This window comes from Ursus maritimus, unplaced genomic scaffold (assembly GCF_017311325.1).
Source record: "Ursus maritimus isolate PB19 unplaced genomic scaffold, ASM1731132v1 scaffold_27, whole genome shotgun sequence".
Taxonomy (NCBI): domain Eukaryota; kingdom Metazoa; phylum Chordata; class Mammalia; order Carnivora; family Ursidae; genus Ursus; species Ursus maritimus.
This window is the reverse complement of record NW_024425230.1, coordinates 29,041,399-29,063,899: the sequence shown is the minus strand read 5'-3', so window position 1 is coordinate 29,063,899 and position 22,501 is coordinate 29,041,399. Positions and strand designations below refer to the sequence as shown.

Genomic DNA, 22,501 nt, shown 5'->3' with positions numbered 1-22,501 from the left:
CCACTGGGCAAACCCCTAAATAGAACGGCAAGTGCGACGCTTTGATTCTCCGAAAGTCCCGACACAGAGACCGGGGATTTTAGGCACGACGGGCGGAGCCCCGGCTGCTGCACACGCAGGTCACCGGGCTCAGAAGCCACAAGCGGGAACCGGCTAGCCCTCCAAGGCCCCCCAGACCTCCGGTGCTATCTAGAAAACCTGCTGAACGCGGGAAGAGCCAGACGCCAGGGCCTGTGCTTTGAAGCTGATCGGCAGACATGTGTTAAATAGGGAGGGGTTTGCACCCCAATAACCGGAGCTTCCTCCTACATATTTTGTATTTATAGCTGTCATTTATCGCCAGAAACCCTGGGAATATTTTGATGTGATGGCAGATCACAGTCACAGCATTCAAGATCCCACTTGAATAATGTATTTCACCACACAGGGCTGGAGAGTTCAGAAAAGCCACAGTGCCAGAAACACCTCCAATTTCATCCTTACCCTAGTAGTCCATTGGCAGTTTTTTCCCCCCTTCTAGGATTGCCAGGCTTGTCTATAAATCGTTACTAAGAAAAATATATACACATTAGCCCTGATATTTTAATGGAAATACTGACCAAGTACACATTTCAAGTGCAAATCACAGGGAAGGGTGACTAAGTACAGAATACCAAACGTGATTTAAACTAAAGATAAGTAACTCGCTGCTATAACACAGGCTGGGTTTAGAGCTTGGAGTTGTTTTCAGAAGGCAGGAGGGATAAAGGTGGTGCTTGTGAAAACCCTGGCTGTAGATGAAGCTCCCTCTTCTTTTGGTTGCCCTGATGCGTTGCATTTTCTCCTGAACTCGGCCCTGAAACCAGATCCTGACCTGCAGGCAGGTAGGTCTGGAGGTAACAGTGTGAGGGCAGCCAGCAGCTGGGGCTGCCCCTGATCAGACCCCATCAATTTCTCCCATAATTCCAAGTAAACATGACCTTTCTTGGTGAGCAGAGGGGGATAGGTGAACTATTGCTGGAAAAACCTGAAGATCTTTCCCCTCAATCAATAATGTATCACTCCAAGTCAGGCACTGTCCAGCTTCAACCCTATAGTCTCCTCCCACAAGGCTCTTTTACCACCCCCTACACTTTGGGGCTCAGAGTCTCCTGTTCCCCCTACAACAAAAAAGTCCAAAACTGGAGAAGGCTGTACCATGTGTTTTTAAAGTTCAGAAGCCCCCAAATTTGTAGTCTTTGGTGGTAGTGTTGGGGTTTTTTAAGCAAACAAAACCACACAAAACACTGTTGCTTTACAACTGACACTAGGGTAATGGCTGATGGAGAATGAATCTACCAGAGTACTCAGAGCAGTTCAGTTGGTCTTTGTTCAGAAACTCCAGGCTGAAGACACAGAAAAATCCTAATCACTCAATTTAAATGTCTGGTCTGCCAGTCTAAGTTTATGTAATAAAAAAATATATATTCCATTTGCAGTTGCTAAGAAGGTAGCAAATCTTCTCTCTCCCAACCCATTTATACCACACGCCTTGTACACATTTCTTTCAAATACTGGTTTGGTATTTAAGTTGTTCACCCCCATTTCCAATTAAGGATAAGAAAAACAACACAGAGAAATGCAAACTAAATAGCCGGACAACTACCCAAATAGAAAATATTTCCAAACAGTTGAAATAAGGGGAAAAACATGTACTAAAAGAATCAAGTATTCTATTTTAAAAATTTGGAATATTTTGATTTGGGACAAGTGCAATGAACTATTTAAAGCAAATTCTTGTTTGTGCCGAGGATAAGGAATTGAAGCCCAAATCCCTGCTCCACAATAGTTCTCTGGTGAGGACAAGGGACTTGGGTTGAGAATTCATTCCTTAAGTAAGAACACCAAGCTTTATTTATTTACAAAAAAAAAAAAAAAAAGAAAAGAAAAGAAAAAAAGGAAAAAAAGGAAAGAAAGAAAAGAAAGGAAAATAAGAAAAAAAAAAAAACAGTTGGGGCAAGGGGGAGACAAGTTTTACACAAAAGTACTACAACAGTAACTCCCTTTGGTAAAAAGTGTAATAAATGTCTTGTACATCTGTTCATAGGTACTAAATCTGAGCCACAGAGAACTATGGTACACAAGAAGCTAGAGCAGTTATGCTAGCACATCAAAGCATATTTCTTTTAATAAAAAATCGACAGTATGTACATTATTTACAAAAAAGAAAAAAGAAAAAGAAAAACGAAGTTAAAATTGTGTGTGTGTGTGTGTGTGTGTGTGTGTCAGAGAGTAAAGCTGGTGGATGGCACTAGGGTAGACTAGTAAAGAAGCAGGTACAAAACAGTTCCACGGGAGCTAAAAAGGACGACGGATTTGAACTTGCTGAGGTTGAGAACCAGAGGAGAGTGTAAAGGGTGGGCAGCGAGGGATTCGTCAGGAAAAACCCACAAGATGATCAACCCCAAAGCCAAACTGCAGGTCCCAGATAAAACCTAATGGGTGATCTAGATGTGCTCGAGTGACCGGGAAAAAAAAAAAAAAATCAAATCCAGTTTTTTTTCCTTTTGGGGGGAGAGGAGAGGAGCAGTGACCATCAGAGTTACAATCCATCCGAGCGGTGAGTCCTTCCCCAGTCTGTCAGTGCACGCCCATCCAGTCAAGGTGTGAACAGCATCTGGCTCCTTCATCGAAGGTCAGGCCCCAGGAGACTCCAGTCTTAGCTCTGCTGGTGTGTGTAAGCAAGCTGCATGTCTCTGTGCTTGCACGGATCTCCTTCCCTCCAGGGCAGGCTAATCCCCACACCCCTTGGGAAAAGTTCCAGCTCCAGCTTTGTAAGGTGTCCACGTTCCTTTTATGTAGCCCACTTGGTGCCAGGTTGCACCAGCCACACACTGATCAGGTGGCCATGTCCCAGAGAGGCCCAGTGAGGCTTGAAAGGCATCTTCCTTGTTTCTTCAGTGTGCGTGAGTGCACGCGCTCCCCACACACACCCCCCTCAAGTTATCTGCTCTGGCTCTGCAGTTACGGGGCTTTGAACACTGTGCCGTATTTGACACGGTACTTGTTAATGCTCACAAAGTGCAGGGTCTCCGTGTCACAGGTGGTGGTACAGGGCACCAGGCCCTCCAGCCCCTCCCCCATGAGCCACTTGCTGGTCTCTGCTGCCATTTCACGGGGCACATGCTCCTTGGTCCATTTATCTACCCAGGCCTGGAACCGCTGATGTAGCCGCTTGCTTACACGCTCGTGGGACTGCAAAACAGAACATGAAAAAAACCCCATGAACTAAGACAAAACAAACCAAAAAACACCTCTTCAAATACAAAGCCTAATTTTCTCCTAAAGTAGCAGAGGAAAAGAGGTGGGGTGGAGCCTTTGATACTACTGATTAGTAAGGAGTCTCTGTTTAAAGAAGGAAATTGAAAAGAGACGAAGAACATAGAGCATGTAAAGAGTTGGCACTCATAAAGCCCCTAAAGAAATACCAACACGGGGTCTTGAGCAGAATGAGCTCAGTAGTTCTCATTTTTAGCATTCATTAGTATCAACTAGGGAACCTGATAAAAATACAGATTTCCTCATTTTCATCAATCTGCATTTTTAAACTAGCAGCCCAGCTGCTTCTAATGTACCCGAATGAGACACAATGAGTTGCAGCTATTAGGTCATTCTGTCAGCATGGCAATCCACTTCTAAGTAAGACAGTGCAAGGCAAAGGGCTTAACACCCACCTTCCCTTCACTGCATTACTCCGCCCTGCCCAGCAGATCTTCAGAGGAAGTTTACGCTCCTACCTACCCAACCGGTAAATATTTATTGGTGCCTATGTGCGAGGCAGAGTAGGGGGTACAAAGATGAATTAGGTGTTACCTAGTTCCCCTAATAATTTGCATCAGACATACAACGCACAGCATCATGAGAAGTCTATCAAACCACCCATCCCACATCTCCCACTTGAATGACCTCTAGTCCTCTCAAACTTCACCAGTTCAAAACACAGTGCTTGATGTGTCCCCAACCCCCTTCCATCAACAGAGTAACCCCTAAACTGCCCATGTACTCAAGCAGAAACAGACAAAACCAAAAACCCAAAACGACCAGGCATCTTCCTTGATGTTCTTTCTCTTACCTACTCGTAGCCGATCATTACCGCATCCTGATAACCCTATCTCCAGACGGTACCTCTGATCTAATTCTTACAATTCCACTGCCACCCTCGTAGCCTGGGTCACCGTCACATCGCACTTGGACAGAGCAGTCTTTTAAGCGTTCTCTGCCTTTCCAACTTCACACCCCAAATCATCCCCACTTGGACAGCAGTCCAAGCCACCCTGTCGACAATGTCCCCATGTACTGCAAACAAAATCCAAATGTCTCTGTAATGTAATCTAGTATTGCTGTCTCTGCCCGCCCTTTAACTCCAAGCAGGCCTCTCTCCCTCTGGCTCAAGCCTCACTGATGCTTCTAGTTTCTCAAACATGCCGAGTCCTTTCCTCCCTTCCGACACTGCATTTGCTGGTTTCCTTCATCCACAAAGCGCCAACCCTCACCTCCTCACCTGGCTGGATCCTTGGTCACTGTTCCAACCTCAAGAGTCACCTCCTAGGGGAGGTCTCCCCCGCCACACAAATGGCCTGCACGCCAGCTACCCACGAGCACTTCATCTGGTTTCTCTCCTTGATAGTGCATATCACACTATTTTATACGATCTACTTCATGGTTGTGCCCCAGGATCTGGCACAATCCTGCTACAAAACTGCACCAGGAAGCTTTCACAGTTGAGACAGCACGTGAGAACAGACAGAATTCATAAGCAATACCACTTGTAACGCAAAAGCTGGGAGTAGCTTTGCTGAGATGTCTGAAGTACTCCCCCCAGTACCGCAGAACGTGACCTAACTCAGAAATAAAGTTGTTGCAGATGTAATCAGTTAAGATGCGGTCGGACTACAGCTGGGTGGACCTCGAGTCCGGTATGGCCGGCCCCCTTTAAAAGGGGGACACTGGACACAGGCACGCAGGGAAAACGCTACGTGAAGAAGATGAAGGCGGAGACCGGCACACCAAGGAAGGCCGAAGACTGCCAGCAAAACACCAGGGCGAGGAGAGGTATGGAAAAGATTCTCCCTCACAGCCCTGGTTCAAACCAACTCTGCCACACTTCAATTTTTGACTTTTAGTCTCCAGAATTGTAGGACAATAAATTTCTATTGTTTAAGGCACGCAGTCTGTGGACCTTTATTCTGACATCTTCAATAGACTAATATACCTGCCTACTCAACAATTCTCAAATCCAAGAGGTGGGTCTCATAAAGGGAGAGAAACAATCAGAAACCTCTGCAGTAGGCCTGGGCCTGGCTGGGGCGGGAGAGGTATGGAGAAATGCCAGTGACTGGGTCTTACCTGGTGAGCCCGGAGCAAGGCAGTCCTCCGGTACATGTAGTCCTCTGACTTGATCACGTACACCATCTTGTAGGAATTCAACTTGAATCTACACTCCAGTTTATCCAGGCTATCCACATTCTCCATGGTCTTCTTGCTGTTTCCTTCCTTCCCTTCCTTTTCCTGCTGTTCTCGACCACGCTGACATTTCCGGATCCGCCTCAGATTCCTACAAAGCAAGAAGCCGTGCAGGATCAGAGTTCATCCAGATGCAGATTCCTATGAGTCCCCTCAAAGGGGTTCTCCTTATTGTATGCCTCCATGGCAGTTATCACAATTTTAGTTATATATATTGCCAGTGGTTTCGTTGTTTAAAAAAAAAAAACCTTCAAATGCAAAGATACATAAAATAAAACGTAGAAATTTTTAACCACCTCCTACCCCGGATTCTCCGAGTCCCACATGCCTTGGCAGAGACAGCACTGAGAGCAGTTTTGATTTTAAACCTTCTAGGCCTCTCGGAATTCACATACGTAATCGCTCACTATAGTTCTGCTTTGGGATGTTTTTAAAGACAAAATAGGATCATACTATAAGTATTTTATTATTCTCCACTTTTCACTTAATGTGAAGATTTCTTTCATTTCACCAAAGACTTCACATTCTTTTGAATTGCTGGAGACTAACATGCCTTGATTGAACCATTCCTTAACGGGAATCAGTCAGGGCTCCTCACCTGAACCACAGAGCAAAGATGATTATCTGAACGCCTATTTTTTCAATTCCCCCCAAAGATGGTACTAATTCCTGTTTTCTACACACACAGTTAAAAAGACAATTCCCATCAATGGATGCCCTGGCAGGTATTTAGAGCTGAATTCTCTCCAAAAGCAAGCAGGAGAAAGCTTGTCAGCCAATTATATTGTTTCTAATACTTTGCTATGAAAAAACATTGCTTCAGTGAATATCTCTGTATACATGTATTCCTGTAGGACAGCAGTTCTTTGGTTCAAGGACCCTTGGGGGCCCCGAAGACCCTTTTTAGGAGATCTATGAGATCAAAACTATTTTCACAATAATACTAAAACATAATAATACTGAAACATATATAGAAAACTTTTTTTCCTTGGTTAACATTTACACGGCCAGTGCAAAAGTAATGGTGAATAAAAATGCTGGTGGCACCAAACTGTCCTTAGAAACCTTTATATTCTTCTCTGGCCACGCTCTGGCAATTAAAAGAGGAAAGCTGGGGTCCTGGGTGGCTCAGTCAGTTAAGCGTCTGCCTTTGGCTCAGGTCATGATTCCGGGGTCCTGAGACAGAGGCCCAAGTCAGGCTCCTGGCTCACTGGGGAGTCTGCTTCTCTCTCGGCCCCTCCCCCTGCTCATGCTCTCTCTCTCTCAAATAAATAAATAAAATCTTTAAAAAGAAAATAAGGAAAGCTGGTTTCACTTAGAATGTCCATGATGGGGATGCCTGGGTGGCGCAGTTAAGTGTCCAACTCTTGGTTTCAGCTCAGCCATGATCTCAGGCTTGTGAGACTGAGCCCTGTGACGGGCTCTGTGATCAGTGCAGAGTCTGTTTAAGTTTTCTCTCTCCTTCAGCCCCTTCCCCTGCTCTCTTTCTCAAATAAAAAAATAAATCTTTATTATTTTTTTTAAGATTTTATTTATTTTTTTGCCAGAGAGAGAGCGCAAGTGAGTGCACACAAGCAGGGGGAGCAGCAGGCAGAGGGAGAGGCAGGGCCCGTGCTGAGCAGGGAGCTTGATATAGGACTTGGTCCCAGGACCCTGGGATTGTGACCTGTGCCAAAGGCAGCCGCCTAAGGACTGAGCCACCAGGCATCCCTAAAAAAAAAAAAATAAATCTTAAAAAAAAAAAAAAGTCCCTGATGAAGCAGTAACATATTTTGTCAAATCCCAGCCCCTTAGTTCACATCCTTTTAATACGCTGTGCGGTAAAATGGAAACTACACATCCAGCACCCTAGTGAGCCAAAGCACAACGGGGTTCTCAGACAGGAGCACGCGGGCGGTGCCTGAGTGGCAAATGGATCACTACTTTTACCTGAAAGAACAACATCCTAGAGTATGTGTTGGCAGCTATTTTCTCAAAAAATGAACAATGAAGGGGCGCCTGGGTGACTCAACTGGTTGAGTGTCGGACTCTTGGTTTTGGCTCAGGTCATGATCTCAGGGTCACGGGATCAAGCCCTGGGGCAGGGATGGGGCTCCCTGCTCAGCAAGGAGTCTGCTTGAGATTCTCTTCCCCTCCCTCTGCCCCTCCCCCACTCATGCACTCCCTCCTCTCTAAATAAATAAATCTTAAAAAAAATGTTACCTGATATAATCCACATAAACAAAAGCTTTTTGGAATATTCAGTCTCTAAGAACGTAAGGGATCTCAAGGCCAAAAAGACTGAGAACCTCAGCTGTCACGCAAATTATTAGAAACCAAAGTTGCCGGGTAAAGTTCCCATACATTTTAATTGCCCTGGCCCTAGAATGATTGTACCAATTTCTATTTTCCCCATAAAATATGAAAGTGCTTTCCTAACCCACACCCGCTACAACACAGGTTATAAATCTTTTAAAAACTTGGCCAACCTGGTGAGAAATACGTGATATGTTTATTGTACTATTTCATAAACCTGGAGACTAAGTCTGTTTTGTTGGAGAGGTCTGGCACAGAACAGCTGCTCAAAGTCTGCTGAATGAATCAAGCAATGAGGCCGGCAGGACCCTTCTGCTCACACCCCCTTTCCATGTTCTGATTAGAACTCAGTCTAATAATAATAATAGCACAGATCTTCCTTGACTTAGGGGTTACATCCTGATAAGAAGCTGAAAACACTGTAAGTCAAAAGTGCATTTTATAAACCTAACCTACAGAATGAACATCACGGCTTAGCCTAACGCACTTTATTTGACAGAGAGAGACAGCCAGCGAGAGAGGGAACACAAGCAGGGGGAGTGGGAGAGGAAGAGGCAGGCTCCCAGCGGAGGAGCCCGATGTGGGATTCGATCCCAGAATGCCGGGATCACGCCCTGAGCCGAAGGCAGCCGCCTAACGACTGCGCTACCCAGGCGCCCCGTCAGTTCTTGACCCTTGTGCTCATGAAGCTGACTGGGAGCTGTGACCCCTGCCCAGCTTCACGAGAGGATCATATCACAGATCACTAGGCTGGGAAAAGACCCAATTCCAAATTCAAAATTGTTTCTAATGAGTGTGTATCACTTTCACATCATTGTAAAGTCCAAAAATCATTTAAGTCAAACTATCCTAAGTGGGGGACCGTCTGTATTGGGATAATACCTTTCTGGAAATGTTAAGACATGGGATTTCAGTTCTGAGCTTCTGGGAAGGAAGAATGCCACTCTACTGCACCAACCCTCTTGTCTACTTCCGGAACTCCATGTTCACCCTCAGACAGAGGACCGACAACACACTGCCCATAAACAGGGAGGAATTTTAAAAATTCTGTGAAGTGAATATAGCAGACCTAGGACTGCTATCTTTTGTGGGTTTTTCCTCTTATCTTCAAAAGACAGCTCTATTTTATTATTACTATTCTTATCATATAATGTATTATTTGTTTCGGGGTACAGGTCTTTAACTCATCAGCCTTACCCTCCCCAATGTCCATCACCCAGCCACCCCATCCCTCCCACTCCCCTCCACTCCAGCAACCCTCAGTTTGTTTCCTGAGATTAAGAGTCTCTTATGTTTGTCTCCCTCTCTGGTTTTGTCTTTTCATTTTTTCCTCTCTTTCCCTATGACTCTCTGCCTTGTTTCTTAAATTCCATATATCAGTGAGATCATATAATTCTTTCTCCAACTGATTTATTTCACCTAGCATAATACCCTCTAGTTCCATCTACATCATTGCAAATGGCAAGATTTCATTTTTTGATGGCTGCATAATATTCCATTGTATCTATGTATACGTGTGTATGTATGTGTGTGTATACATGTGTGTGTGTATATATATACATACACATACCACATCTTCTTTATCCATTCATCTGTTGATGGAGATATGAGCCTTTTCTATAGTTTGGCTATTGTGGACATCGCTGCTATAACCACGGGTGCAGGCACCCCTTCAGATGATTTCATTTGTATCTTTGGGGTAAATACCCAGTAGTGCAGTTAATGGGTCGTAGGGTAGCTCTATTTTCAACTTTTTGAGGAACCTCCATACTGTTTTCCAGAGGGGCTGCACCAGCTTGCATCCCCACCAACAGTGTAAGGGTTCCCCTTTCTCTGCATCCTCACCAACATCTGTCATTTCCTGACTTGTTAATTGTAGCCATTCTCACTGGTGGGAGGAGGTATCGCACTGGGGTTTTGATCTGTATTTCCCTGATGCCAGGTGACGTGGAACAATTTCTCACGTGTCTGTTGGCCACTTGGATGTCTTCTTTGCAGAAACGTCTGTTCATGTCTTCTGCCCTTCTTGACTAGATTCTTTGTTCCTTGGGTTCTACTTTATTATTTTTTTAAAATGTAATTCTAGTATAGTTAACACACAGTGTTGTATTAGTTGCAGATGTACAATATAGCGATTCAACACTTCCACACATCACCCAGTGCTCATCACGACAAGTGCCCTCCTCAATCCCCATCACCTATGTCACCGACCTCCCCTCTGGAGACTATCAGTTTGTTTTCTATAGTTAAATAAGTCTGTTTCTTGGTTTGTCTCTCTCTTCTTTTCCCCCCCGTGGCTGGTTTGTTTCTTAAATTCCACATATGAGTGGAATCATACGGTATTTGTCTTTCTCTGACTTATTTCACTTAGCATAATACTCTATAATACTCTCTAGCTCCATCCATGTTGTTGCAAATGGCAAGACTTCATTCCTTCTATGGCTGAATAATATTCCATTGTGTATATATATATACATATCCCACATCTTCTTTATGCATTCATCGATTGATGGACACTTAGGCTGCTTCCATATCTTGGCTATTGTAGATAATGTTGCTCTAAACACAGAGGTGCATGTATCCTCTTGACCTAGCGTTTTTGTATTCTTTAGGTACCCAGTAGTGCGATTCCTGGATCACAGGGTAGTTCTATTTTTAACTTTTTGAGGAACCTCCATACTGTTTCCCATAGTGGCTGCACCAGTTTGCATTCCCACCTTTTTTCCCCACATCCCTGACAGCATGATGTTTCTTGCGTTTTTCATGTTAGCCATTCTGACAGGTGTAAGGCAATGTCTCACTGTAGTTTTGATGTGCATTTCCCTGATGATTAGTGATGTTGAGCATCGTTTCATATTACCTGTCAGCAACCTGTAGGTCTTCTTTGGAGCAATGTCTGTTCATGTCTTCTACTTTTTTTTTCTCTAAGATTTGAGAGAGAGAGAGGAAGAGCGAGCGAGCGCACCCATGCACATGGTGGGGGCGGGGGGGGCAGAAGTAGAGAGAAAAATTTCAAGCAGACTCCCTGCTGAGCATGGAACCAGACGCAGGGCTCGATCTCATGACCCTAAGACTATGACCTGAGCCGAAATCAAGAGCTGGACACTTTACCGACTGAGCTACCCCGGCGCCCCCTGCCCATTTTTAATTGGATTATTTGTTTTTTGGGGTGTTGAGTTGTGTAAGTACTTTTATCTCCTCCCATTCTGTAGGCTGCCTTTTAGTTTTGTAGATTATTTCCTTTGCCCTGCAGAGTTTTTTATTTCGATGTAGTCCCAAGAGTTTTTGTTTCCCTTGCCTCAGGAGACTTCTCTAGAAAAAGTTGCTACAGCGGACATTAAAGAAATTACTGCCCGTGTTCTCTTCTAGGATTTTTATGGTTTCAGGTCTCACATGTAGGTCTTTAAAATCCACTTTGAATTTATTTTTGTATATGGTGTAAAAGCAGTCCAGTTTCATTCTTCTGCACGTAGCTGAGCAGTTTTCCCAGCACCATTTGTTGAAGAGACTGTCTTTTCCCCATTGAATATTCTTTCCTGCTTTGTCAAAGATTAATGGACCACATAATCATGGGTTTATTGCTAGGTTTTCTATTCTGTTCTATTGATCTACGTGTCTTATTTTTGTGCCAGTACCATACTGTATTGATTACTACAGCTTTCTAATATAACTTCAAGTCTGGAGTTGTGATACTTCCAGCTTTGTTTTTTTTCCCCCCAAGATTGTTTGGCTATTCGGGGTCTTCTGTGGTTCCATACAAATTTTAGGATTATTTGTTCTAGCTCTGTGAAAAATCCTGGTGGTATTTTCATAGGAATTGCATTAAATGTGTAGATTGCATTGGGTAGTACAGACATTATAATATTTCTTCTTCCAAACCAGGAGCATGGAAAAGTGTTTCCACTTCTTTGTCTTCAATTTCCATCATCAATGTTTTATAGTTTTCAGAGTACAGGTCTTTCACCTCTTTGGTTACATGTATTCCTAGGTATCTTATTGTTTTTGTAAGTCTGCTATCTTTTGAAAGGTCTGTTTTCAAGGTTGTCACTTGGCTGGCTTCTGGAATCTTGGATGTTGGGAGAGTTTCCACCATTCCCTAAGCAATAAAAGTGTCTCCCTGTACCTAAACTGTTCACACACAAATACGTGGTTTCATCTAAAAACCTGCTTTCTTTCTGGGAGTCTGGTATTTTGTTACATGCTAGGCAGACAGTGCCTACATGACTATCACCCAATAAAAAACCCTGGCACTGAGTCCCCTAACGAGCTTCCCTGGTAGACAGTTTCAAACGTACTGTCATCATTTGTTTCTTAGAAGAATTAAGAGTATCCCATGTGGCTGCAATGGAAGAGGACTCTTGGAAGCTTGCACCTGGTTTCCTCTGACTTTGTCACAGACGCCTCTCCCCATGCTGATTTAGCTGTATATTCTTTCAGTGTAATAAATCATCGCTGTGAGTATGACTACATGCTGAGTCCTGTGAGTCTTCCTCATGAATCACCAAGTCTGGAGACTCCGACACACACTCCTATCTGACACAGGAAGTTACTGCTGGTTCTCTAAAGCTCTCACTTCTCTGATGCTTTGGCACATGCTCCAGGTAAGCTCATGGCAGAACAGCCACAGAAACCTTGAATTAGTGTCCTCAGTGTCCTTGGTGTTCAGCAGAGAGAACAACGAACTGAGTAAGCGAAAGCCAAGGATCTGAAAATTGAACTTTCTATTCCTCAACCTATGCAAGTATAAACTGCTAACATGTGACTCAGTTCACTTACCTTGGGAGAAATACTGGTTTCCGTGCCAGGTGCTCACGAAGTTCAGGAGAGGTAGTATCAGAATTCATGTATCGCTCCACATAGTCTGACCAACGCTAGGATTAAAAACACAAAATGGGGGTGGAGAGAGAGTACAAAAACTGGACTCCATCCTCCTCAGGTAGTCTAGCAAATTCGAGGACTAAACTGTCAGAAACTCTTAAGTTTTAATATCAAAAATATCTTTCCATATGACATGCTGTTACTTGGTATCGACACACAGCTTTAAATTCCTGTTAGATAACAAAACCCAAAGTTTGTCCGAGATACTTTAAAAGTTACCAGAAGTCATAAATGAGTAGAGAATGGCTCACAGACAAGTTTTATTTCCCCACAGAGGGTTTTGTTCAAGAATAAAACATACAGTGGCAAATGTCTGAAAATCAGTATCTTTCACATTAAAATCTGGATTTCTGGCATCTCAAAAAATTTTTTTTCAAAGATTTGGCAACCAGGAGCTAATATTCCCACAGAACAATAATCTCCCTCCCATAGCCCCTCAACATCGTAACATGGCTTGTGTCTCTCATTAACATTATCTGCTAGGCCTAGCTATGATAACCAACTCACTCTATCCACTCCGTGGGGTTGACAACTGGCGTCATCTCTCCCAATAAAAAGTAAACATGACACATCAAGATGATACCGGGCACATGGTACCTCATTTGTTGTGTCTTATAATTTAGAAGAAAAACAGGAAAGCTGCCAACCATGAGATGTCCTGAGAGATGGCTTTACTGACGGCTAAATGAGAAGTCCATCAACCCTAAATATCTACCACTAGGCAGCCCTTCCCTTCCACTGAACACATGGCTGGGATGGCCCATTCTTTAAGCAACAGGTTCTGACCCTTATCAGGCCCGAGGCTGTCTTGGCCTTCTAGAAGACCATCACTAGGCAGAGTCTCAGGACAGGACGGCTCTCTAACCACCCAGTTTCTGCAATATACTTGTCCATACCTCTGCTTCTACAGGGTCATCCGAGTTCTCCTCTTCTGTGTCCAGGAGCTCAATGGTCAGCTGAACCTGGCCCTGGCTCTGAATAAACATAAGCTGCAAATAAGAAACCAGGGTGTAAACAAAAGACCATCTCCTCCAAAGCTATAACCTAGCTGCTCAAGGGTTGGGAGGTAGGGAGGCAATAAAGTTATAAAACTTCACTCTAATTGAAGAGATGAAGCGGGTACTCCAAAGTTTAGGAGGCAGGTGATAAAAAAGGCAGAAGTCCAATCTTACTATCAGCACAATGAAAGGTTAGAGCAAAAAGTACCACCTCATGTTTCATACCTCTTGTATTAGCTGAAGCAATAATCAGTGTAAAAGTGTTTTAAACTTATTTTGTTTATTGGAAAGAAATATGGCATAAAGCCAGAACCATGAAATGTCAATGCCATTTTACCCCATAACCCCATTTCTCGAACTTAATACAAAAACGTTAAGCCAAAAGCATGAAAGAAAAAAAGAAAAGAGAATGAAAGGAAAGAAAGAAAAGGAAACTTCTTATACCAAAGTGAAGCAGAAAACATCAAACCCAACAGTTAGCAGCAATCAATTCTATCACCATAAAGATTACCACCCAAGGGGGCACCTGGCTGGCTCAGTTGTAGAGCATGTGACAGTCGATCTCTGGATTGCAAGTTCGAGCCCCATGTGAGATGTAGAGATTACTTGAAAATAAAATCTTGAAACAAAATAAAATAAAAAGACTACCCAAGCCATCACTCTCTCTCTCTCTCTCTCTCACACACACACACACACACACACACACACACACACACACTATGGTGTAAGGAAGACAAAGCATCAACATACTAAAGTGATCTGCTGTAATGGTATCAATCATATTTGAAGTTCTTAAAATTCTGAGCTCTAACATTTGTATGATTTTTTTTAAAAAATCGTATTTAAAAGACATACACTGATTAGAGGCAAAAACAAGCCATGCTTTGCATGAAAGAACTATCAAATGGTGGTGGCACATGGGACCTTCCCCATCAGAATTCCAAGGTTTTCAATGCCCTTACCCTAAAGGCTTACTGCAGACAAGATCACTGTCTGAATCACATGGAGAAGATCAGAGTTTACTAGGAAGCTTGAGAATCATTTATTTCAACCTTGTTCATTTTACACAGGGAAAAACCTAAAATTCAGAGTTCTCACTTCTGAAGGCCACACAGTCATTAAGTAAACAGGACCAGAAGCCACTTCTGGTTCCCAGTGTCTTCCAGAGAAGCTTTAAAAATTTCTACCTGCTAGTAAAATTTAAAACATTGATAAGAACATAATACATGCAACATAATAGATTCGAAAAAAAAACTGTCCCTAGGAGTTTGTTCCTCCCCACCCAATCTAGGATGACCTAGAGGGTCAAGATTTATGCTACTGCTTAACGAAATCAGTCTTTAAAGTGACACTGAGAAGACTCTCTCCTCTCCACTGAAAACTGAACTTAATTTCACCCCCCAACAGGTTCCTCCACCTGTCACCCGTCTTGTTAGGCCTTTAACCATGTGTTTACCCTGGCTCTCGCAACTGTGCAACCATTCCCCAAGTTTTGACTAGTCTCATTATTTGACTGCCCATATCCATCACTCAAATGGTAACTGCCTCCAGTTGTAAAAACACCTCTGGTTCCTTCACTCCTCCTTACTCAGGGCTGCCAAACTGATCTTCCTGAAAGCTCAAATCCAGTGGGATATTTAGTGCTTAAAAATGCTTCACCGCTCCCCAACCACAGGAAAATTCAAATCTTTTACTTAGTATGGCTGAGGACCCTTTTTCTATACACCTCCTTCACCAATATCCTGTACTTCATTCATTCAACACATGGTCACTGAATGTCTATTATTTATCAGGTGCCTTTAGAAGACAACACAGTTTCCAGCTTGGAGGAGCCCAATTTAGTAAAGGAAACAGGAATATCAACAGTTATATTTACATTACAACTTAAGTAACTACCAAGGTACATTCTAGAGACATGGGCAGAACACTATGGGAATAAATAATTGCTCCTCGGTGAGTTGAGAATGACTTCATGTCACTGAAGTGACACTCAGGTGGTCACTGAAGGATACAGAGGAAGTCCAATCAATTTCAGAGAAACTACACCAGAGAAAACCCTACTTTTAAAAGTACATAAAAAGAACTACACACCCCCCTCCCTAACACAGGGTGAAGGATATGAATAAGCAATACACAGAAAAAGAAACAGAAATGGGCAATGGTAGGGAACGGGGAAATATGAATCAGAATTTTCTAGCCACCCAAATGGCCAAAATAGTAAGTTTGATAATACCTAGTGTTGACTAAGGATAGGGAAATAAATGCTTTTATGGAAGTGCACCCTAGAGGAGGCTGGGTGGCTCGGTCAGGTGAGCGTCAGACTCTGGATTTCGCTCAGGTCATGATCTCAGGGTTGTGAGATGGAGCCCTGCACTGGGCTCGGGCTGGGCATGGAGCCTGCTTAAGAATCTCTCTCCCTCTGCCCTTGACCCCGTCACATGCTCTCTCTCAAAAAATACATAAGTATATAAAATCAAGGAAAGGAAAGGGGAGGGGAGGAAAGAGGAAAGGAAAGGAAAGGAGTACCCTAGTATATACAGCCTATGGCTGTAGAGAGTGAACTGGCATTCTCCATTAAAATGTAACATTCGGGGGCACCTGGGTGGCTCAGTCATTAGCTGTCTGCCTTCGGCTCAGGTCATGGTCCCAGGATCAAGCCCTGCGTCGGGCTCCCTGCTCAGCAGGAANNCTGCTTCTCCCTCGCCCACTCCCCCTGCTTGTGTTCCCTCTCTCGCTGTCTCTGTCAAATACATAAAATCTTAAAAAAAAAAAAAAAGGTAACATTCAGGGTCACGTGGATGGCTCAGCTGGTGGAGCACGTGACTTGTGGTCTCAGGGTCCCTAGTTCACCATGCTGGGTGTGGAGCTTACTTAAAACAAAAATTGAAAGAACATGTGTGTACACACACACACACATTCATTCATTCATTCATTCATTTATTTAAAATGTAAAATACGCATATCCAGTGATTTCATTTCTTGGTCTCCACCTCAAATTCTAACATATGTTCACCAAGATACAAGCACTAGGATGCAGCACTATTTGAGAAAGTAAAAAAATTGTTTAAATGTTCACCCTGAAGGGAATGATTGTTTAAGATTTTATTTATTTGAGAGAGAGAGAGAGAGACAGAGAAAAAGGGCGAGCCGGGGGAGGGGCAGAGGGAGAAAGAGAATCTCAAGCAGACTCCACACGGAATGCGAGCTGGACGTGGGACTCAATCTCATGACCCCAAGATCATGACCTGAGCTGAAGTCAAGAGTCGGATGCTTAATCGACTGAGCCACCTGGGTGTCCCAGGAATGATTTTTTTAAAACTATGGTACGTTTTTAAACCACGGTACATTTTTACTCTTAAGTATGACAAAGCAGTTGAAAAAATGTGCTGGTTCTATATAAACCAAAACAGAGAAATTCTAAGCCATACTAAATGAAAAAAAGCACAATGTAGAATATGCAGCCTAATGTCATTTATTTCCATAGATACACAATATGTACGTAAGGCACAGAAGAGGGTCTGAATGGATACACAGAGAGCTAAACGCGGCTGCGTTTTTAAAAAGCAGTACAATGTACACAGAAACAAAATGGAAAGGAGGCTGGGGCTCAGGGGTGGGCATGGGATCTGAAGGGCTGCTTATGCTTAATGTTAATAGTATCAAATTTTGTTCTCCACATGAACTAAAGGATCACTGACATCACATAATTTTTTTGGTTACTAAGCCTTTGTTTCTGCTATTCCCTCTGCCACTCTGAAAACTATTCTTATCCATAGGGTGAGTCTACCCATTCCTTCATAGGCCTTCACCACACAATGTAATCCATTGCTAATCATTGTGGGTGGGGATGGTAATTCTGCTCACCATGAAACAACACACAGTAAACTTCTAATAAACACTTATGGGTTTAAAACCCTGAAGGAAAAAAACAACCCTGAAAAGCGTAGGAAAGGTCTTCTGTCCTGCAAACAGTACAGGAAATGGATTAGAAACTAAAGAAATAGCTGAACGTCGAAGCAGACAGAAGTGGACGATTTGGGGTCAGGTCATTAAAGCACATGGAACATATCCAATAAGGATATGTTAGCTCTCTCTGCTTAGCCAACTGCAAACCTTATTCCGGGCCACGGGAACCTGCCCTTCTTATGTAAACACATACAAGTTTTGTTCAACCGTATGTATTCATTACATAGCTGCAATGAGAGTACACATAGTTTTCTATCCTTTTATTTGCTTCAGTATTTTTATAATTTATGATTAACTATTACAGGCTACCAAAGTATGCCACCTGGCATTCACACAATAGGCTGCTATTAACCATTCCTACCCTACAGTGGGTCAGACATCTAGGTTGTTCCCAACTACCTGCTTTATTAACTAGCAACAACACTGCAGTAATGGTAGAAAAATGGAAACAACCTAAATGCCCAAGAAGACAGTCAAAATCCTCTATACAATGTCAAATAATCATAAAAAGATGAAGACAGAGGTGTTGCTAATTGAGCAAAATAAGTTACAATTTTGCCCAGTATACCCTCTTTCAAATCCTATAAAAGCACGGAAGTCTAGAAATGTCATCAGTAATTATTTCAGGGAAGCACTACAGGTGACAGTTTTTCCTTTTCTCTGCATTTCCTATCTTTCCTACAACGATCATAGAATTATGTGTATTAGCATATTTATTTAAGGTTTTTTTTTTTTTTTAAGTGATCTCTACTACCAACGTGATGCTTGAACTCATGACCCTGAGATCAAGAGTTATACGCTAGGGGCGCCTGGGTGGCACAGAGGTTAGGCATCTGCCTTCGGCTCAGGGCGTGATCCCGGCGTTATGGGATCGAGCCCCACGTCAGGCTCCTCTGCTATGAGCCTGCGTCTTCCTCTCCCACTCCCCCTGCTTGTGTTCCCTCTCTCGTTGGCTGTCTCTGTCTCTGTCAAATAAATAAATAAAAATCTTTAGTAGAGGCAGAGGGAGAAACAGACTCTTTGCAGAGCAGGGATCCCCAACCGGGGGCTTGATCCCAGGACCCAGAGATCATGACCTGAGCTGAAGGCAGATGCTCAATCGACTGAGCCACCCAGGCGCCCCTCATCTTTTTTTTTTTTAAAGATTTTATTTATTTATTCGAGAGAGAAAGAGGGAGAGAGCACAAACAGGGGGAGCAGCAGAGGGAGAAGCAGACTCCCCGCTGAGCAAGGAGCCCGGAGAGGGACTCGATCCCAGCACCCTGGGATCATGACCTGAGAAGGCAGTCGCTTAACCGACTGAGCCACCCAGGCGCCCCTGTATCAATATTTTTAAACAAAGCATTATAATATTTACAAAGCATTATACAATGAAAAAATATTCAGAGAGAAAAAAGGCAGAATAGAAAATTGTAAAAATCATATGTAACAACTTTTTTAAAAGGCAAGAAAGTAACAGACCATCCATGGGAGACTTTACTTCTACTTTTCCATGTTTTTTATTCTCTCCAGTGAGCTCAAAGAAACTCTAAGAATTTCCAGGAGTGGAATCACTGGATCAAAGTATTCTGGTATGGCTTCGATTTCGGATAGAGATAGTTCCAACAACTTACACTGTCACCAGCATGGTCCTTGACTACATGAGTAACTCTCACCTTAAAGCAATTCTCATCTGACATGAGTTGCTCAGCCTTCCGCTGATATGTTGACTCCAGGAGACTCCTGGAAGTCTGCGTGTTCAGCTGGCCTCCCGTGGCCCCGTTATTGTTTTCTGCCAGGTAGAGGTCAGTCACCTGCACACAGATCTCGTCACTCACGATGTGCTGCAGCTGGAATCAAGCAAAGGCAAGTCACCAGTGAACCAAGAAAATACGCCTGTCATACAGTCAACCTTCCTTTGATAGTTCCAGTCACTCAGCTCAGAAAGTTTTTTTTGGTTGGTTACTTTAGAAAATTAATCACATATAACCAGTATTTCATATTCTTAGAGAATAAACCTAAATCTTCAACAGTATTACTGATCCATGAGTAAAGCTTTCTTATCCATTTAAAAGCAAAACTGGGGCGCCAGGGTGGCTCAGTTGGTTAAGCGTCTGTCTTAGGTTCAGGTGATGATCCCAGGGTCCTAGGATCAAGGCCCAGGTGGGGCTCTCTGCTCAGTAGGGAGCCTGCTTTTCCATCTCCCTCTGCAGCTCCCCCTGCTTGTGCTCTTCAAATAAATAAATACAATCTAAAAAAAACAAAACAAAAACATAGGCAGCTCATTTAATGTGCTGCTTATTTAAAGTTCTAAGGAATTGTAAAAAAAATTTTACATGAAAGAAAATCCTCATGGCTTCCTGTTTTTATGGTGCTTCTCTACCATGTACAACTTGCTTTCACACTCATTTCATCTACACAACTACCCCGGGAAGGAGGCTGAAGGGGGGAGGTGCCCTGTTACACAGGAGACAAATTTCACTGTGTGCCAAGGTGAGGACAGAGGCTGTGGAGAAACATGAAAGCTAGATCCCTGTCTATATTCCCAGTCTGAGCACAAAGTCTGAAACTCACTAGCTATTCAAGAATTGGTTGCTGAATCACTTACCCAGGGGTTCTCAGCTGAAGGAACAGAGTTAGGACTAACGTTCGAGCTTCCTGACCCATAGGCCGATATTCAGTCTAATATATTACTTATTTTTCTACACCAGATAAAAAATATAGTACTTAAATTGTAAATGTTAATTGACTCAATTTCAACACAGGTCAATCACGACGGACTGTTGGTAATGATTGAGACTATGTTTTGTGTGTGTGTTTTTTTTAAGATTTTATTTATTTGTCAGAGAGAGAGTGAGCGAGCACAAACGGGGGAGTGGCAGGCAGAGTGAGAGGCAGGCTCCCTGCTGAGCAAGGAGCCTGATGTGGGGCTCAATCCCAGGACCCCGGATCCTGACCTGAGCCAAAAGCAGACTCTCAACCGACTGAGCCACCCAGGCATCCCACAGCTCTGTTCTCAAACTATCTGATGACTAGAAAGTTGAACCTTTTAGAGTTTCCATTCTCATAGGTCATGACTGTATTTCCACTGTGGAATAAAAATTCCCTCAAATGAAACTTTACTCAAAAAAAAAATGCCAGAGAATGTGAAAAACATATACAAGAAGAGAGCAAAATGTTAACTGCAGTATCAATTTGTCTATTTTACTTTAAAATTCTCAAAAACCACTAAGCCATTCTATTTTTAGGAAGATACATCCTTTTTGAAGTGCTAGTAGCTATGACAACTACTTATTTTTAACATTTAAAAAAGTCTTAAATGACAAGTATGTGTATTTGTAGATAAATGGACACAGTGCAAGGTCAGAAGGGTGACTGATCTGACAGTGACAGAAAGGCCAGCAACTGGAGATGGTTAAATTGTAATTAGTCCAGACAATGGGTTCTAATATGGCCATTAAGACAATGCCTATGATAACCTGGTAATATAGGGAGAAGCTTAAGATACAGTGTTCAAGAGAGGGGGAGAAGAAAAAAAAAAGCAGTGTAAAAAAAAGTGTATCTAAAAGCATGGTCCCTACCACACAGACACTTCTACTTAAGACCTTCTTGCTGAAACAGACCATGTCACTGACTCCCCATCTGTACCCTCTTCTTGGATATCTGGCCCCTCCTAGAGTCTTTGGAAAGGACAGCCCTATAAAATCAGGGACAACTGGATAGCTCACACTCCCAAGCTAAGCTGCTCAGATTCTCTCTCCTGCTAATTTGAAGTGACAACAGTGAATGTGTCACTTTTTTTTTTTTCTTCAGATGAACATCTAGACATTCGTCAAGCAATGGTGAGGCCAGAGGTACTGCAATGGCAAGCCAAAGCCCCACGGGGCTGGAGAAGCCTTGAGTACATGGCCAAATGTCCATCTGCAGAGAGAAGCATGAGAATGAAGCAGATTTCCAGAAAGAAGGCATGTGGGAGAGGGAAAAAAACAAACTTCCCAGTCCAATCCCTACATTGGCCATTTTCTGAGTTCTGTACTAGGTTATCTGCGAGACCGCCTATTGTGTTAAGACAAATCCCTATTAAACTACAGCTGATCCTTGAACAACATGACGGGTAGGGGCACTAAACCCTCCACACAGCCGAAAATCTGCATATAACTTTTGAGTCCCCCAAAAGCTAACCAGTCATAGCCTACTACTGACCAATAGCCTTACTGATAACACTCAACAAATATTTTGTATGTTATATGTATTATATATCACATTTTTACAATAAAGATAGAAAGTATTATTAAGAAAATCATAAGGAAGAGAAAACGCATTTACAGTGCTATGCTGTATTTATTGAAAGGAGTCCACGTGTAAGTGGACCAGCACAGTTCAAAGGCCTGTTGTTCAAGCCATCAACTGTACTCTGAAAAAGGTGAATGTATGGCTTGACCTTGAAATACACGTTCTACCTCCAGTCAGCAATGAACCCTGGGAGAACAACAGGATGAAGACAATGAGAGAAGATATGCCTCCAATTGAGGAGTACGATAAGAAGCATGAACATATGTCATAAAAACACTGGATTTGGGGGGGGCCTCGGTGGCCCGGTCGGTTAAGCATCTGACTCTTGATTTTGGCTCAGGCTGTGATCACACGGTTGTGGGACTGAGCCCGAGTCAGGCTCCGTGCTCCGTGCTCCGTGCTCCGTGTGATGTCTGCTTGAGATTCTCTCCCTCTGCCCCTTCCCTGTGTGTGTGTGTCTCAAATGAAATCTTAAAAACAAAACAAAACACTGTATTTGGGTTTCTGGACAAAACCTGTTTCTTAAAAAGATGAGACATTAGGTATTACTGACTCAAAATCATAACCAGGTGCTTCTAATAAATGGATAATTATATCTATTGTTTCAAAAA

General features: G+C 43.0%; 1 protein-coding gene and 1 long non-coding RNA gene across 2 annotated transcripts in view; one reads left to right on the top strand and one right to left on the bottom strand.

The window, feature by feature from the left end:
* Positions 1-22,501, top strand: part of LOC121105539 — a 23,667-nt gene extending 1,166 nt beyond the window's left edge. Inside the window, exons 2-3 of the long non-coding RNA XR_005838120.1 lie at positions 12,214-12,377; positions 21,411-22,501. This is a non-coding gene — a long non-coding RNA (uncharacterized LOC121105539). The remainder of the gene's footprint in view (positions 1-12,213; positions 12,378-21,410) is intronic.
* The window catches only part of SIN3A (SIN3 transcription regulator family member A), a 66,803-nt gene continuing 45,630 nt past the window's right edge, over positions 1,329-22,501 (bottom strand). Inside the window, exons 17-21 of the mRNA XM_040642962.1 lie at positions 19,274-19,447; positions 13,551-13,643; positions 12,553-12,647; positions 5,365-5,572; positions 1,329-3,213 (exon numbers count right to left, since the gene is read on the bottom strand). Coding sequence (XP_040498896.1) covers positions 2,983-3,213; positions 5,365-5,572; positions 12,553-12,647; positions 13,551-13,643; positions 19,274-19,447 — 801 coding nt within the window. The 3' untranslated portion in view covers positions 1,329-2,982. The remainder of the gene's footprint in view (positions 3,214-5,364; positions 5,573-12,552; positions 12,648-13,550; positions 13,644-19,273; positions 19,448-22,501) is intronic.